The following is an 18,848-nucleotide window of genomic DNA, read 5'->3' as shown; positions in this document are numbered from 1 at the left end:
CATGCTTTCAAGCCAATGGGCTAATAATATGAGACATTTAAGTACTAAACTTCATTGTTGAGTCCTCATTTAACAATTTAAGATTTCTGGTTAGGCAGTTCTTTTCATTTCTTCCTCGAGCAACACTACAGCAAGCAACTGGAAGAGGAAGAAGTAGATTTACCTGATATTATTCATCACATTTGCCTCTTATTTCTGAGGAACGGTATTTCCAATATCAGTAAGTAGAAACAAAATGATAAACCTGACCTAGAACTGCATTTATTGAATCAATTTCACCAACAAACTATAAATCTCAGTTATTCATTATCAATAATTGGAATTTGCCTGGATTAAAGAATAGCAGATGATGATACCATGACCTACTAAATTTTATGTTTCAATGCATCAAGTCAAACATATGGCAATACAATTCCCTTGCTCTTTTGGAGCTTCTGTATTCCAAACACCCATGCAATCTAACAACCAGATCCAACTAAAAAAAAAACACATGTAACCAATACGCTTGTCCACAAAAGTTTAATGAAAAGGAAAAACAAGCAAAAAGTACCAAGACATATTGGGCATTGTACATCTTTACGAACTTCTGGCAACTCCACAAAGACAAATCTGCAAATGAAACAAAAATATTAATTAGCTCTCTACACCAAATTACTGATAAATATAAGCACTTCAATTTATTGCCACTAGGGGCAGCACATGTTTCTATGATTTCCATGCTTGCATAGAGAAGAACATAGTAAAGAATTGGTTCACCTACACTCTACTTAATACCATGAATTGTTGAAAAAATATTCCATGCCCAAAGCTCAAGAGGGAACAGCAACAGAAAATAATGAGGATGTGATACTTGTTTTTCTCTTTTGAAGACACCAAAATTAAAAATGAAAACGTTCACCATGCTGAACAGTATAAATAGAATCAACATGTCAAAGTGCTTACTCAAACTAACTGATCAAGGAAGAGATGAGCAAATTTAATATGGCATTACTTGTCAGAAAAATGGATGTGAAAGAGTAAGGAAGTTGAGAGGAGAAGCTTACAGTTTTAGAAGAAAAGATATGAAAAAGCAAATGACAGTAAAGTACACTGTAATAAAGACCCACAAATCAAATGAATCAGCAAATGAAGAATCTCCCAAAAAATTTCAAAAACTTTATGTTCATAGTTAACTTTGGTCTAAACTACAAAAATAGCCAATTGTAGCATGATACTAACTATGAGTTGCAATTGTGGGTGAAGGGCTGCTGAGAGATGGCCATAATTGAAACTTAAGATCTGTTTGTAACTGGCTGTTTCTGTAGCTCAGATCACAGAAATTGGCATAAAGGTTAAAGACTTTAATTACTGTTCTTATTTCTAAATGAGAACCAAATATTCTACAGTACGAAGACTCCATGAAGTAATTTCTAATGTTCAGTTCAAAATGCTAAAGCTAGAAAGGTTAAGGATTTCTTTTTTCTTTTTCTTTTTTTTTTTTAAAAAAAAAGGTATTCACATTGATACTCCTGCAGGCTGTCCTTCAACTTCTCTTTGTATACTTTTATTTTCTCCAACTTGTTCACATGTCAGTATGTCACAGCACATCATGATGCACATCCTATGGTCATAAGTTTTATGTTCATGCCAATAACTTCAAACAGAGATGTTACCCGAAGGCAGAAAAAAAAAAAAAAGCACTCAGCTGTTGGAGAAGTAAATTTTCCGACTTTTTTCCAAGTACCAGTGAGATGAAAAAATAAAGAAAAGCATGCAGTATGAATTAAATTTGCTTGCAAAAACCACAAAAAAATATTCCATTTAGAAAGAGGAGAGAACAACTTTCATAAATGTAAGGACAAATAGCAGTTAATAAGTAGCACACTTCTCCAGGTTCAGTCACCATCTTATGCTCCTGAAAATCAGCAAGATTTTACATGCACCAAATGTGCTACTAAACAGGCATTACTCAAACAGCAATGCATAAAATGCAAATAAGCCATTGTGGACTCTGCTCTACAGATATCCAAAATTCAGCTTCCTCAGCACAGTGAATCAACCTAGAGACATATATTGTGAAAATGCAGCAGCCACCACTAGGAACACAAACAAAATTACTTCACAGTCCTTTCCGGAATTGCCAGTAAAATAACCAAAAACTCCAATCCTCTTGTGCTAAAAAGAGCCATGAATGAGCAAAATCAAGGCAGCAGCCAAATGTAAACCCGCAACACCCTGTAGAAGAAGATACAAAGCTATGCTGCTTGAGCTTTCCACTGTTAATTTTTTGTTTCCTGTGAAATATTATAAGTTTCTAAATACTGTTGATTTATTCATAACCAAGTCTAAATATTATGCGTAGTTGTTTGTTTTGGACATGTTAATGCTGATTGGCATTTTGACCAGGAGTACGTCCGTATAATGGATGAATTAAGAACATTTTTTATTTTTCTTTTTCTTTTTTTAGAGGTCCCCTTTTCAATGCTCTCTCACACTTTCATGCTTGTTTGTTCGAACCTCAAGTTAATTAAAAGGCACCTTTTTCCTTGCCCCATTTTCCTTATTTTTCTTGGCTGTAACTTTTATGTATAACATATTTGAATGGTAATTCTTTTCCCTTCGCATCACTTATTTAAACATCTCCGTTTCAGCTAATCTAATTTTAGGGACATTTATTTTATGACTCTAACTTAGTGTTGAAAGCATGTTCTTTCACATAGTCAATCTAGTGTAGCATGCCAGTTCTCTAGAGCTTAAGTCAGCGATGTACTACGAGTTTACTTTCTGTCTGCTTCTCTTTTGATAAGATTTCTTTTCTTTGAAAGGCTGGCTGATTCAAATTTGCATCTGAATTCCCATTTTACAGATTGATGGTGATGAACCAATTGGGTTGGTAAAAAATCGTGTTCATCCATGGTCCGGTTCAACCATGGAAGAGCTATTAAAGAAGATACACGCTCAAATCATGAGATATGATGTAAGACCATTCCATTTCTTGACTATTATGCCCATGATTCTTAACTGATCCATTTGACCAGTAGTTAGTATTACAAGAGTTCTCCTTGCTATTGTTTTAGGGATACCATCAACGTAACAAAGCTTACTCTGGGAAAGTGGACTTGTTATCTCTAGGAAATGCATCCAGAAACAAGATTGTTAAGATAAGTGATCCTGAATTTCAATTTGCATTATATCCTAAACTGCTTTGAGTCTACAGTTATTGAAATCTTTCATGTTGGAACAAGCTTAAATTTGTAAAAGAACTCATTTCTTCTTTATGCTTTAAAATGTAAGTGAAGGTAAACTACCGAGTGGTTTTGAAGAACCAGGGTGATGATAAGTACAAGATATTTAGCTTGATTTTGAGACCAAATTGATTAGTGTTTGTAGAAGCCTATTGTCTACTTTGCTTGCTTGAAAAGGGTTATTATGCAATCCTACTTGACTTCTATTACCAATAGAAAGACTTATCATGTCAAATATCTTTAGAATTAACCTTTGATACACAATAGAAATGGCATTTTCATTATGATGTGAAATTGTAGTTGACACATGATACTGAAGTCATTTGTTGATCCTAACAGGAAGAGTGCTCTACAGTATGATCTTTTAGTATTGTAAGTGTTGAAATTAGAATAATAAAGAAGAAAGAAGAAAATAATACCATGTTACATTTAAAATAATAAAGAATAAAATAACACGATAAAATTTATGTGATTGGCTACTAGAATCTACTATTAAGAATTGAATAATCACACAATCCAAAAAATAAGCACACAAAAAGAAATCAACATATAGATTTAATATGATTCACCAATTTGATCACGTCTACAGCGGTTAAAATTTTCTTATTTCTTTGTGAGTTTTCAAAATAGAATACACTAGGAGAATGTTACATATTTATATGTGACGAGGCCGACAGTTATTCTGTCGGAACAACCAAGTGGACGAGAAGCGAAGCGGAGGAAGAGGAGTACCGCCGGGAGAAGAAATCCAGGTAGGAGGAGGAAAGTGTAGACCAAAAGCTGCAAAAGATGAGAGAGCAGCTCTTGGCTGAGTTGGGAACGAAGGATCAGAATCAAACTCTCTTGCCCACCTCTTCACCCTTCTCGAAGTGGGTACAGCAGGAGATCGTCCCCAAGAAGTTTATGATGCCTCCTATGGCAGCATATGACGGGGCTGGCAACCCGAGGGAGCATTTTCTCAACTACAAACTTTTATGGAGTTGCAGACTCTGTCGGATGCTTTGATGTGCAAGGTATTCCCTACAACTCTGACAGGGCAGGCGTGGTTTAACAGCCTAGAGGCGGGGAGCATCAGGAGTTTCGGGGATCTAGCTAACGCCTTCATCAGCCGGATCTAAATTTTAAAAGCTTTTGTTTTTTCTCTTTTTGGTTTATTGAAGTGTTTAGCATTGTCAAACTCAGAGCAGATTATAATCGCAAGAACCGGTAGATCTTACAATTTACATTGGAACTGCGCCCATGTGAAAGGCCATAGCCGTTGCCCACTTCAAGCTTTTACACTTATCCATTTTCACTCCCTGTTTTTTTAATCGGCATCTTCGGAAATTTAAGATTTAGTTGTAGGAAACTCATTAATTAATACTTTAATTTTAAAAAATATATTAAAATTTTTTAAATTTATTTAACTAGTTTTTTTAAATTATTTTACTAATTAATTTCAAATAGAAATTTATTTATTGATAACTTAATTTAAAAAAAAAATATAATTAGTTTAGAGCATATAAAATATTTAACATTTTCAGATTTAGATCGATAGTAATTTCATCTGAGTAAATATGAGAGATTTCATATTTTATCCTCTCAATTTTTATTTTAAAAAAATAAAAAATAAAATTAATATTTTAAAAAATAAATATATTAAATTTTAATAAAAAAATAAAGATAAAAAAAATAATAATTCTTTAAAATAAATACATACCTCAATCATAATCTCAAGTAGAGGGATTGTATAAATAGAAAGGCTAATGAATATGTTGTTGCTCATTGCATGATTCCATTATTTAGAATCTAAGAACTTGGTTTATGATTTTCAGTTTTCCAAACTAATGATGTCATGCTTTTCAAATTTCTTTATTTTGTTAAAGTTTTCTTTTAAAGATCTTCATAACTACTCATAACGTGTAGTACCTACACCATAATTTTTTATTTAATATTTAATTAAGATCACCTTTTCATATTTTTTTAATTTTTAATTTATTCGGTCTAATATAATTTCAAACTGAATCGACCGAGTGCTTATTCTTAATTAAAATTATTAATTTTACTCTACTGCTAAGAAATTAAAAGTATATAAAATCTTAAATTCGAGTATCTATATCTATAAATTCTGAAATATTCATTTTTATAGTCGACAAGTCAATTGCATTAGTGTTTCATTTCTCATTATAATGATAAGTCATTTCACTAGGCTTTTATATCTCATTTGAATATTTAAAAAAAAATACTTTATTTAAAGTCAATTAATTATAAGCACAAAACATAAATTTTAATATGCAAATATGAAATAAGAGCTATTAAAGAATTAAATAAATTATTTATTGAAAATATTTTTGAAAAAATGCAAATTATTTTGCATACAAACGGTATTGGGAATATGTTTTTCCCACTTACAAAAGCAGCATCATATTTCACTTTCCTTCTCTTCTTATCTTCTCTTTTTCATTTTTCAAAATGCCAAACATGGCATGGCTCCGTAACCTCACGATAACGACAAATGTCGTTTTGTCCAATTCTCTGCGGCCTAGATTTCATTGCACTTTGGCTCACTGTTCACCCTAATTATCCCTTTAGCTCTAGGCATTGAGCATATGAAACCACCCTTCAGCAAGAGCAGCTATTGGGTCTGCCGTCGAACTCAAGATTAGAACCGGTCAATGGTTTTTTCAAGTTTGAATTTTAGCTTAAAACCGAATACTGCGGCTGCTGTAGTTGTATCTTAATAAACTCGAACCTGAATCAATATTCAAACCGATGGTTTGATTTCATTCAAACAGCAAATTAACTGTTGATCTTTATGGTCTACGTTTAACTCCGACACTCTCATGTGTTTCTTGCCTAATTCTAGGTAACTTAGTAGTCCTAAATACGGCTATTAAGAACAGTTTCAAATTTTATGAGAGAAGTCACCGACACTAGTTAGTGGATAACGTGAAACAAAATCCATTGAGCCCATTGAGCCCACCGATGTTACAAGTAAATTAATAAAATGGTCTCGTCTGCATCTCTTGCCTGTACTAAGATAACCATTTTATCAATATACTACATAAAGATAGTGATAAAATGAATTTAATTTAACTCTAAAAAGATATTTTATAACATTCTTGTCCATGTTGATGAACATGTAAAAAATTCAAAATAGTCCAATTTCAAATTATAAACATATTGGCCTGGGCCAGCTGGTTGGGCTTTTTCCTATTTGCTCCCTTAAATTTCTAAGTTCTCTGCATTCTTACCTTGTTATTAAGCTTCAATTTGAAAGTATTCTGCATCTTGTTGCATTGGTTAGAAGATGAGTGATTATATGTGCTTATAGTTGACCGTTAAAGCGGCTAATGAAAGGTTCGAATCCCAGGCCCCATCCGGCTTACCTATCCACATAAAATGGTGACACATAAGCTTGTTAATACAGCTGCAAGTGATGAAGATAGGCAAACTTATGCAGCCTAAAGTGATAGCAGTAGTCATGAACACGATCAAAATAAAGCTAATTTTAAACATTTTGCATCTTTGACTCTGTTCCTTTACAGAAAATCTGTCTCTTCCATTGCTTTTTCAAAGATGGTGATAGGATGTTGATACTCAGAAACCCACCTTTTGTTCACTTCAAATCAAAGTAACTCAATTTGCACAGGCTTCTTTGATTTCACTGGATGGCAAAATGGCTATATCACTCCATATATGCATATTTTAGGCGTGTTTTATTTTCTCTAAATAATTGTACATGGTTATCCATTTACCCAAAAGTTTCTTTTTTCTATTAACCAAGAGCTTTTGGAATGGCAAAAGTCACAACATTCATGAACTGCAATTTCTTATGTTCCCAAATAACTTGTGATCAGCCTATGGGGTACATCGGCGATGGATGGGTGTGTAGTTTTATATATGAGCTTGTCATAATTTTAATTTGATCCAAAAGTTGCGGTCCTTTTGTGCACGGTTAATCTTTGGAAAAAAACGAAAAGACTAAAGTTGCGGTCCTTTTTCTAGTGGCATTATTAAAATAATAACCTTTTAAAATTTGAAAATTAAACTAAACCAGTGTTTAAAAATTGTTTTAGATAGTATATATTATAAACATATGGATTTAGTATCTAACTCTCTAAAGCGTGTTGGAAAATTTTCAAGTGGTATAATTAAAATAATCAAAAAAAACTTTGCCTTATTTACCTTCTTAATTATTAATAATAAAAAAAATCAAAATCCAAAAAAAAAAATCATCTTTCCCTTGATCTAGTCGAAATTGTGATATGCTTCCTTTTTCATTTATATTGTCGTACCTAGTCGAAATTGTGATATGCTTCCTTTTTCATTTATATTTTTTTACTTATTTCTAGTCGAAATTGTGATATACTTCCTTTTTCATGTATATTGTCTTAACTATTTCTAGTCGAAATTGTGATATGCTTTCTTTTTCATTTATATTGTCTTACCTATCTCAGTAATTTATGAGAATCAATTTGAATAATATAAAAAAATTCTGCACCAAAAAATAAATTCGCTCTTTCCTGGTAATCATCTCTGTATTTCTCAATTTCAATTCGTAGAGGTTTCAAGGTATTTGTCATCCATTAATTTGTAATGGGTCTTTTCGTTTTTTAATTTTGATTACTGTTAGTTTATTCGTAATTGAAACTTGGGTATTGGGTGGTGACATTGAATTTGTGGTCCTTATAGTCAAATTTTCAAAGAGTTCCATTCAAGGTCTTCAATTTGGAGTATTTGCTCTTCTGGGTGTTTATAAACTGGTTAAGTTTATGGTTTATGTCAGTGGAGGTGGCAGGAGGAATTCTTATTGAGCTTATGTTTTAACTTTTGTTATTGAGTTTTGATTTTGAAGGGAAGATCAGATACATAGGATTCTTTTTGAGATTTTGTTTTCTTAGTGCAGCAAAATGGGTTGCATTTCCTCTAAGGATAGTAGAACAAACAGCCCAAAAGAGAGGCAATCGCGTAAAGGGTCATTGGATAAGAAAACAAATGGTTCGAATGTTTTATATGATGATCAGATAGAGAAAAAACAAATAGAGAATCAGATCGAGAGAAAGAATGTAGAAAATTGTGAAGTTGCTGTTATAAGTCATCCTCAGATTGAAATAAATAAGACAGAGAAGCGTGACGTTTCAGTTTGTAGTCATCCGGGTTGGGGAAGGGTGCCAAAGAGTTTGGAAGCAGAGCAGATTGCTGTAGGATGGCCATCTTGGCTTGCCTCAGCAGCAGGAGAAGCCATCAGGGGATGGGTGCCCCGGCGTGCGAATACATTTGAGAAATTAGATAGAGTACGTTCCCTTCTTTAACTGATGCCTAATTTATGTATACTTCAATATGTGATTACTGTTGTATATCTATCTTTCTGGCTTATCAAATAGATCTGCTATTCAAATTCTTTTAATAGTTTGTGATAATAAATAAAAATTCTTGCGTTTTTTCAGATAGGTGTCATTATGTAATTAGGATTTTGTTGTTGTCTGCTTCCTTCTTTTGTTTTTTCTTCGGTAGGCCTCTTTGGGCTATTTGAAAGTTATCCAACTTGAGTTAGGAGCAGACAAATGAATTTTTTAAGTACTTCATTTTGAATATTCAGTGGCAATGTTTGTTTTCTGCTCCTCTCCCTCTCTCTCTCTCTCTTTCAATAATAAAACTGTAATAATTTGAACACTTACACATGTTTAGAATATTTTAGAATTTAACAGGTAAAAGGACGGGAACATATGCTCTTACATCATCACTTCCAAAAAAGGATTTTGTGAATGCTCAATGCTCAGCAATGAGCTATTTATGATATGCCTAATGTTAATCTCGCACAAATACCCGCATAATATTTAAGCATGAAATTCATGGGCTTTTTGTAAATTTAGGGGTGGAAAACTTTTTATTTGTGGATTTAAGGTTAGGATAAAAGTATTTGCAGATTTGGGGTTAGGGTGACAGGTGGCAGCCGAAAAGCTTGTTTGGCGCCTGTTTGACAGGCGTCAGAGCCTGGCACCACTTTAAGTGGCGCCAGGCCATTATTTTATTATTTTATTTTTTTTAAATGGTCTGGCGCCACTCACAATGACGCTAGACCATTATTTTTATAATTTTTTTTTAAAAAAAATGGCCTGGCGCCACTTTGAGTGGCGCCAGGCCTTAATTTTTTTTAAAAATTTTTTTAATTATTAAAATATTATAATTATATTAATTAATATATTATTTTTATATTATATTTTATTATAATAATATTTTATAATATATTTTATTAATTTTAATATATTTTTATAATATTTTATAATATTATATTAATTAATATATTAATTCAATATTTTTATTAATTTTTATTAATATATTAATTCAATATTATTTAATTATAATATTATTTTTATTAATATATTATTAATATATATTATTATTTTTATAATATATATTAATATATTATTTTTATTAATATATTAATTCAATATTATTTTTATTAATATATTAATTCAATATTATTTTTATTAATATATTAATTCAATATTATTTAATTATAATATATTATTATTATTTTTATTATTATATTAATTCAATATTAATTCAATATTATATTAATATATTATTTTTATTAATTCAATATTAATTCAATATTATATTAATATATTATTATTTTATTATTATATTAATTCAATATTATTTAATTATAATATATTAATTCAATATTATTATTATTAATATATTAATTCAATATTATTTAATATATTAATTCAATATATTGTTATTTTTATAATATATATTAATATATTATTTTTATTAATATATTAATTCAATATTATTATTATTAATATATTAATTCAATATTATTTAATATATTAATTCAATATATTATTATTTTTATAATATATATTAATATATTATTTTTATTAATATATTAATTCAATATTATTTTTATTAATATATTAATTCAATATTATTTAATTATAATATTATTATAAAAATATATTAAAATATATTATAAAATATTATTATAATAAAAATATAATATAAAAATAATATATTAATTAATATAATTATAATATTTTAATAATTAAAAAAATTTTTAAAAGAAATTAAGGCCTGGCGCCACTTTGAGTGGCGCCAGGCCATTTTTTTTAAAAAAAAAATTAAAAAAATAATAGTTTGGTGCCATTGTGAGTGGCGCCAGACCATTTAAAAAATATAAAAAAATAAAATAATGGCCTGGGGAGCCAAACAAGCTTTTCGGCTGCCACCTGTCACCCCAACCCCAAATCCGCAAATACTTTTATTCTAACCCTAAACTCACAAATAAAAAGTTTTCCACCCCTAAATTTACAAAAAGCCCGAAATTCATAATATGATGCATCTATATTCCATGTATGCCGGCGCCTTTGGACCTCTTTATCATAGAGATTGGCAGTAAATTTTCAGTATTAAAATTTATTCCACATTGGAGCTAACATTTTGTGAAATTCCACACTTTGGAGGTGGGGATGGGGAGCAACTTTCTTCTGTCATTTATGCCTGTACATATTTGTATTGATTTCCTTGCTTTTTGTTTTTGATGTCAGTATGACGGGCATCTTATTCTTGCAGATTGGCCAAGGAACTTACAGCAATGTTTACAAGGCCCGTGATGTCACTAATGATAAAATTGTAGCTATAAAAAAGGTTCGGTTTGATAATAGTGATCCAGATAGTGTCAAATTCATGGCCCGTGAAATTCATATTTTGCGTAGGCTGGATCATCCCAATATAATTAAATTGGAAGGCTTGATAACATCTCAGACATCTTCCAGTTTGTACCTGGTCTTCGAGTACATAGAACATGATCTTACTGGACTTGCATCGCTTCCTGGCATTAAGTTCACAGAACCACAGGTACTCTTGTCATGTTTTATATTTCTCTCTGGCTTCTGTATGAATGTGAATTAGATATATATCTGAATGCAAACCTTATTTGGTTGATAAGCATATGTATCTTAAATACTTATGTCTGTACTCTTTTTTCTGTTAGATCAAATGCTACATGCAGCAACTATTAAGTGGACTTGATCATTGCCATAGTCACGGCGTTCTGCATCGTGATATTAAGGGTTCAAATCTTCTTATTGATGACAAAGGAATCTTGAAAATTGCGGATTTTGGTTTAGCAAGTTTCTTTGATCCTAAAAGTAGTGCTCAGTTGACAAGCCGTGTGGTGACCCTTTGGTATAGAGCTCCAGAACTTTTACTTGGAGCCACTCGCTATGGAGTTGCTATAGATTTATGGAGCACTGGTTGCATTCTTGGCGAACTGTACGATGGCAAACCTATTTTGCCTGGAAGAACTGAGGTATCTTGTTTATGATTCTGTTTTCTTTTTTATTGATGTTGTTTACAACCAGTAGGATGTAATTGTTATTATGCAGTGAATTCCAGGGAAAATTCTAATAATTGCAAATAATATTGCTGCCTTCAACACGTAAGAAAACAAACAGAATAAATAGAAGTGTGGATAGTGGTTTCTATAAAAAATCTAGAGTTATGTAAATGTAAGATGGGTTTGTTCATTGCTTAAACTTTTTTCATTTGTTATCATAAGAGATATCCAATAATGAGTCTATGAATTTTCAAAATGCAGTTACCAGAAATTTTTTTTTTTTCACAATGAACCTACTTCTGTTCACAGTTCACATGGGAGCCTGATATGCCCCTATGCTGGTTCCAGGCCTTGTTTAAATGTTAACGATGGTTTTGTTCCAAGAAATTATAAATTACATGCTTGGCCTGTGTGCTTATTTATTATGTTCTATATCATGAAATGCTATAAATTTTGGGCAAAATCCAGTATGTTAACCATAATTTAAATTGTCTTGGCACGTAGGTGGAGCAACTGCATAAGATTTTTAAGCTCTGTGGTTCACCCTCTGAGGATTATTGGAGAAATTTGAAGTTACCTCATTCATCTGTAATCAAGCCTCAACGACCATACAGACGATGTGTTGCAGAAACATTTAAAGACTTACCCACTCCTGCACTTGGACTCATGGAGACCTTGCTTTCCATGGATCCAGCCAACCGTGGAACTGCAGCTTTTGCTCTTAGGGACAAGGTATGCGCAACTTAATATTTAGATTTTAATGAATTTCTCTTGAGACTTCACTTTCTTTTGGCCCTTCCCAATAGCTTTTCTTCTTTTAGAGATTGAGACTGTGTCTTTTGAACAAAGCCACATCACTGACACTTAACTTGCTCACCTTTAGTTGTCAATTTAATCTCTGAGCTGCTCTTCCCTATGTAATCCTTTAGGGACAAAAAAAAAAGATGATCTCTATTGTTTAGTTTTTAATCATTCTCGTAAGTATTAATTTCTAACTTGCTTTCTGATGTTTGAATGAATAACTACTTGTACATTTCCTCATTCTGTGGGATTTTGTTTATTGACCTTTCTCTCTCTCTAAAACAGTTCTTCAGATCAAAACCATTTGCTTGCGATCCTTCAAGTTTGCCCAAATATCCTCCCAGCAAAGAAATTGATGCTAAATTGCGGGATGAAGCTAGAAGGTAAATCTTTTTGGTTGGTTTTCATTTCTTAACTAGAATGAATTATGTTCTGTCTTGTGGCATGATAAGACACGGAAAATGGGGAGTGAATTTGCTGCTGTATTTTGCACAATAGTACAATCAAAACCGGGAGTGGAGAAATATCGAAGAACTGGAATTCATATGTTCCATGAAATACTATTTTTGTTTTATTTCGCTGGTTTTCTTAGTCTGCAATAAAACATTTTGCATTTGATTATATGCTTTAGTTGGTTCTTTTTTGAGTGGTAATGAAGTTCCTCATTGAGTGCTACACAATTCTAGTTGCTTCATAGGGAGATTTACTTTCTATGGGAAAATGGGCACGTACTGTTTTAACATGTTCATTAATTTTCATAGGCAAGGAGCAATTGGACTCAAGGGGAATGGACCACATGAATCTAGTGCTGCTCTAGCATCAAATGCGAATCCCAGAATAGCAACATTGATGCAGGTAAATCGCAAAAAAACAAAAAAAAAAAAAGTTTTGTATGTTTTATCATGGGTCCAGATCCTGGTTAAACAAAGGTGCAATGTTCTAGTTATCAATATTCTTTAAAAATTTGCAACATAATCATGGATTATGTTCATGTATAAGGAGTATGCTAGTTTTTCTTCATATCTTATTTCATATTTGCTTCTCTCTCTTTAATTCTTTGTTTCATTTGAAGGCCTTTTCACTTCTTAAGTTCTTTTCAAGAAATGACATTTTGCTTTATATTAACAGGAAAGACGACATCCAAATGCAAATAGCAGAGGTGAAGTATTCAACTCTCACAAGGGGCAAACTGTTTCTGGTTTTCTGGTTGATCCTTCTAAACAAACTCAAGCTGCAAAAGAAGGGAGAAGAGATTTCCCAGAGAATCAACATAAGAAAGTTTCGCACTCTGGCCCATTGGTCCAGGGGACAGGCTGGACAAAGGCCGGAAAGGATGGTAACAATCCTAGTACTGTGTTGTCAACCAGAACCAAACGGCAGAAGCTAGAAGGAGGAAGAACATTCGTTTCAACAGAGGTGTCCCATCAGGTTTGGGAACATCCATAACCGAAATGTGGTTATCATTCTTTGTCCAAGCAGACTCATTCACATTTACTTGCTCTTTCACTTTTCCAATTTCTTAACAGAATAATCACTGGAAGCCTCATCTTACTGAACCTAAAACTCCTCTTCTTCACACTACTTTGAGAGCCCGACCTCCAAAGGTGAAAAGTTCTCTTGAGCTTGAAAAAGAGGAACTTGAAAAGATCCCTAAATTTAAGGCCAGGCCTTTGAATAAGAAGGTAAAAATTCATGTTCTCAATGGATGTTGAGATTTAGTTTACTATTTTACGACACTAAAAAAGCTTAACACATTGTTGCTGATATGTTTGACAAGGAAGTGCAACTTCTTAAAGCCCTAGAATTTTACGGCGACATATTCTCATCATATCATATCTTCCTTTTTCAGCTTTCATTAAACTCGGAACCTCACATTGCCAATCCAGTTCCAAGAAACACACTACCAAATCCATTCCATCTCCACACTGAGGTATTACTCTTTCCTGTGGTCGTAGAGTGAAAAGCTTTTAGCAATACGGGACAATTTGGATTTACTTATTTTCTGTTTCTCTCAGGAAAGGGGGGCTAAAAAGGATAGGAAATTTGTACTGGACCTTATCCTGAAGCGGGTGGAGGAGGAAAGGGCCAGGATTCCAAAGGCTAATCCATATCCTTACACTACCGACTACCGCGTGGTATGTGCAAACGTTCATTAACATGCTTGTCTCACTTTAGGTGCAAGCATTCATGGGAATGATCGTAATAGGAAGGCAACTTTGTATGCAGGTTCCTCCTAAACCAGAGCCAAAACCATGCACAAAACCAGAACCTTTCCAGTTGGAGAGTCTAGTGAGACACGAGGAGGAAATGCAAAGGGAAGTGGAAGAAAGACAGAGGCTTGAGAAAGAAGAGGCCAATATGAGGATATTCAAAGCACAGCCAGTCATAAAAGAGTAAGCACATTGAAGGATTCAAACTTCTCAGGCATATATAAAATCATCCATCCTTTTCTGATTTCCACTTCTGGTATTTTGCAGGGACCCAATTCCACTACCAGAGAAAGTGCGGAAACCCGTTACACAAGTTGACCAATTTAGTCTCCATACAGATAACAGGGCTGTGGATAGGGCAAAATTTCATCACAAGGTAAATTTCATCCTTTTTAATTTTTGAAAACGGATTTAGTGAAAAGTGTGGCATTCCAACAATATGGTTCATTCAGTTGAAGGTGAAAGAACAATTATACAAGAGATACAGGGAGGAAAGTGAAGCTGCAAGAATGGTATGGGAAAGAACAGATGTTTGTAATTTCTTGCTAATTTCCTGGCTTGTGATAATGTAGTAACTTGTTAATTGCAGATAGAGGAAGAGAAGGCACTAAAACAATTAAGGAGAACAATGGTTCCTCATGCAAGGCCTGTGCCAAGCTTTGACCATCCATTCTGCCCCAAGAAGTAAGAAAACTAAATTTTTATAAACCGTCATACTTTTTTCTACCATCTTCTGTTGTATAACTGAAGTATGATTTTTTTTTTTTGTATGTGTGTATCAGATCTTCCAGGGAAACCACAAAAGCAAAGTCACCAAATTTGCGGGTGCTTCGAAGAAAAGAAAGGCAGAGGATGATGATAAATAATGCAGTTTCCAGCCCCGCTTCATGTATGAGGTGATCCTGCTGCTGTTGATGGACAGGCTGCTGTCCAAGAACTCTTGAACCTTCTTCAAGAACTGTTGTGCTGCTACAACAGTTTTGCAGCGAATGTTATTGGAATATAAAAGTTGTAGGCTCAACTTTCTGTTCATTAATGAAGAAAATTCTTGGTCAATTTATTCCTCAAATATCCTGCTCCGCGATCAAGTCATTTTTATCCACGTGTCAAACTTGCACCTGAAAAATTTGCAGCATCTGAAACTCTCGTGCACCCTTTTCCAGAAGCTAAAATAAATAATTTCAATTGTACACGTGATTTGAGAAAAACTTGCATTTAATCACGGATTCAAGAAACAAACTAACTCTTTCTGTATCTTATATTTATGGTAGATCGGATCTTATTTACCTACATAATTTTTGTTTGTTGTAATTGTCTCATAGTGGAAACAATTCATCCCAAATTTTTATGGCAGTAAAAGAATGAGTGTGCAAAATTTATAACTTGGGTTTTTTGGAAAAATCAATTAAATTCTTACACATACTCATCTATTTTCTTTTAAAATGATTTTTTTAAAAAAATAAATAAATTCTTGTATTCCAAACACAAAGTTGAACAAAAAAAGAAATAAATTGAATTAATTAAATTCTTGTAAATGGTTCCATAAAGGACCACTTGCTCTAGACATACAAGATTTCAGAAATTTTTAGTTGGAATGGTTATCCCTGTGGGAAACCTTTTTCCTTCCTTTTTTTTTTTTGGGTGGGTGTAAAAAACAGTATACAAATCCGGGTCTTAGAAAAGCTTTCCATTGTGAAGGAAGAAGCTTAAACTTCATTCCGAAATCTCAATACAAATTTACATACAACTACAAATTGTTAACAAACCTTTTCTTCCTTCCATCATAAATACATAGAAAATTTGCTAAGTCGTCCCCTTCTGCCTAGGGGTGAGCATTCGGTCGGTTCGGTTTAAAACCGAACCGAACCGAATAAATCGAAAATCAAAATTTTAGTGTTTATGAAAACCAAACCGAACCGATTTTGGTCAGAAACCGAACCGAACCGAACCGGTCTGATTCGATTCGGTTCGGTTCGATCGGTTTCGATTTTTAATAATTTTTTTATTTTTTACACTTTATTTTTAATATTTTAAAATTTAATTAAAATATTTTAATTTTAATATGATTTAATTTCTCTATATTATTAAAAAAATATATTATTATCACTAATCGGTTCAGTTCGGTTTTTTCGATTTTTTTCTGATCAAAATCGAACCGAACCGAAATAATCGAAATTTCTGAAATTAAAAATCGAACCGAACCGAAATGTATAAAAAACCGAACTAAATTTTCAAATCGGTTCGATTCGGTCAGTTTTTTCGGTTTAAACCAAATACTGCTCACCCCTACTTCTGCCTATATGCTAGAATCTGCAGCAGCCAGAGAGGGGAAAACTGTAAGTTCAGACAACATGACAAATTATAAAAGTTAAAACACAAATAGTGTGATGAAGTTCAATGTTAATTCTCACCATGTAATCTCTATTGGAAGTGCAATTGGCTCTAAGACATGCCAAAGTTTCCTGCCCTTTCAAAATTTGCAGCTCATCCACTGATATTGGTGGATGCACAGAGGACAGGTTGTCAATAAGGTGGTGCAGATAACCGAAAACAAATTCCACTATTCATAATGAATGTTAACTTTTACTTGTTTAATCACAGTGAATTTCCTGAATAGAACCATTACAATGGGATTAGTATCAGCTTATGATCACACTTGTGATTTTCCCATAATGAATTAGGAAATAACTAATGTATATTTGTATTAAAGTTTTGAAGTGCTACAACAACTCTAGCATGTAAATATAATAACAGTATAATTCTATGGCACCAAAATTACTCTGTATTGACTGCAATAGCATGCCAGTTGAAACACCGAGTAGATGGGAGTGTTGAGACACAGAGCTTTGAAACCATGTGAAAAGCGTATTTTCCCATAATGAATTAGGGTTGTTGAATCCCACATCGATTATGAAAAGAGGTAATTTGCCCCCTTATATGGCCATAGGCACTCCTCCCTTGAGCTAGTTTTTGGGATGAGTTAGCCCTGGCCCAAATTTAACAAGGGTCATCATTAGTTCATTACCCATAGTATGTTAAACATACTACAATGGTAGAGTTAAGAACAGGATAGAAAAGAATGTAAAGATTCAAGAGTAAGGAGGAGGAGGATGCAGGGGACACAAATGGAGAAAATTTTCTTCAATACTCAATTTCAACAAGGACAGTTCATTTGATAGAGAAATCCTAGCCCACAGCCACAGCTGTACTAAAACAGAATACAAAACTCAGCATATCCCTCTCTCCCACTTTCTTGGTTATTTATACACACATCAATCACTGCCTCATCATTTCTGCACTGAGATTCCCTCTAACTTTTGTCACTCTCTCCTGGTGGTCCTTCTCTTGTGAAATATTCCTCAGTCTTTTCCACTCTCTCCTGGTGGTCCTTCTCTTGTGAAATATTCCTCAGTCTTTTCCTATAATATACCCTTAAAGTTCCCATTTCCCTACTTATTCCCTCATCTTCTGATTTACTGCTATCAATGCCTTTCCCTATGAGATCAGCCTTGTCCACAAGGCTGGAAGTGGGAAATTGATTACAAAATTCATAATAATTCATCCAAGTTGCCTCATCCACTATTTTTCCCTTCTATTTAACCAGCACCTGTGAAACTTTGTTGCCATCAATTAAAACCTCTTGGATTTTCAAGATCTCCTCGGGTTCAAGAAGTTCATCCTGGACAGCCATTTCTTTTGGTAATTTAGAAATCACCTCATGTTCGCCAATTACCTTCTTAAGTTGAGACAAATGGAAAACTGATACAGTAGAGAGCTGTAACTTGTAAGCAACACTACTAATTTCTGCAATACTCTGAAAGGACCGAAGCATCGAGACGACAATTTAGGATTTATGACCTGTCGAAGGGAAGTTTATCGATGAGGACAAAATTTGAGAAAGACCGAGTCCCCAGCCTTATACAGAACATCTCTTCTACGTTTGTTTGCTGCTTTGGTCATCCTTTGTTGCGCCTTATGAAGATTGAAAGTCAGCTGTCTCAATAATTCATCTCTAGTGGCTAGCTCTTGGGTCACAGCTTCTGATTTAATCTCGCCTGGAAGGAATTGCTGTATTGAAGGTGGTGATCGACCATAAATAGCTTCGAATGGGGTCATGCCCACTGCTGTGTGAAAACTGAAGTTATACCAATATTCGGCCTAAACCAACCATTTGCTCCAGTATATTGGCTGTTCTGTAGTGAAACAACAGAGATAAGTTTTAAGACTTCTGTTCAGCACCTTCGTTTGACCCTGCTCATCTTCAGCTGAGTCCCTTAAAGGCAA

At 33.3% G+C, this 18,848-nt stretch overlaps 2 protein-coding genes across 6 annotated transcripts in view; one reads left to right on the top strand and one right to left on the bottom strand.

Moving 5' to 3' along the window:
• LOC122721592 (putative E3 ubiquitin-protein ligase RING1a) overlaps positions 1 to 17,380 on the bottom strand; it is a 31,347-nt gene extending 13,967 nt beyond the window's left edge. For 3 of the 4 annotated variants that reach the window (XM_043949801.1, XM_043949799.1, XM_043949803.1), the window contains exon 1: positions 17,344 to 17,380. In XM_043949801.1, coding sequence (XP_043805736.1) covers positions 17,344 to 17,365 — 22 coding nt within the window. In that variant the 5' untranslated portion in view covers positions 17,366 to 17,380. Of the gene's footprint in view, positions 1 to 550; positions 772 to 17,343 lie in introns of those variants that run through there. The other variant, XM_043949802.1, reaches the window with a different exon arrangement.
• LOC122721587 (probable serine/threonine-protein kinase At1g54610) lies at positions 8,102 to 15,633 on the top strand. Of its 2 annotated transcripts, XM_043949787.1 has the most exons (15): positions 8,102 to 8,500; positions 10,788 to 11,072; positions 11,209 to 11,526; positions 12,058 to 12,285; positions 12,640 to 12,737; positions 13,116 to 13,209; positions 13,483 to 13,782; positions 13,881 to 14,036; positions 14,204 to 14,284; positions 14,370 to 14,489; positions 14,581 to 14,747; positions 14,832 to 14,940; positions 15,017 to 15,076; positions 15,154 to 15,248; positions 15,347 to 15,633. In XM_043949787.1, the coding sequence occupies exons 1-15, from the start codon at positions 8,117 to 8,119 to the stop codon at positions 15,462 to 15,464; spliced, it is 2,613 nt and encodes an 870-aa protein (XP_043805722.1). In that variant the 5' UTR covers positions 8,102 to 8,116; the 3' UTR covers positions 15,465 to 15,633. The 2 variants fall into 2 exon arrangements, with proteins under 2 accessions (XP_043805722.1, XP_043805723.1); XM_043949788.1 differs by lacking the exon at positions 15,017 to 15,076.
• Positions 17,381 to 18,848: the final 1,468 nt, after the last annotated feature.

Source organism: Manihot esculenta, chromosome 13 (genome assembly GCF_001659605.2).
Source record: "Manihot esculenta cultivar AM560-2 chromosome 13, M.esculenta_v8, whole genome shotgun sequence".
In the NCBI taxonomy this organism is placed as follows: domain Eukaryota; kingdom Viridiplantae; phylum Streptophyta; class Magnoliopsida; order Malpighiales; family Euphorbiaceae; genus Manihot; species Manihot esculenta.
Note: the sequence above shows the minus strand (reverse complement) of the source record. Positions and strands in the feature narration are given on the sequence as shown.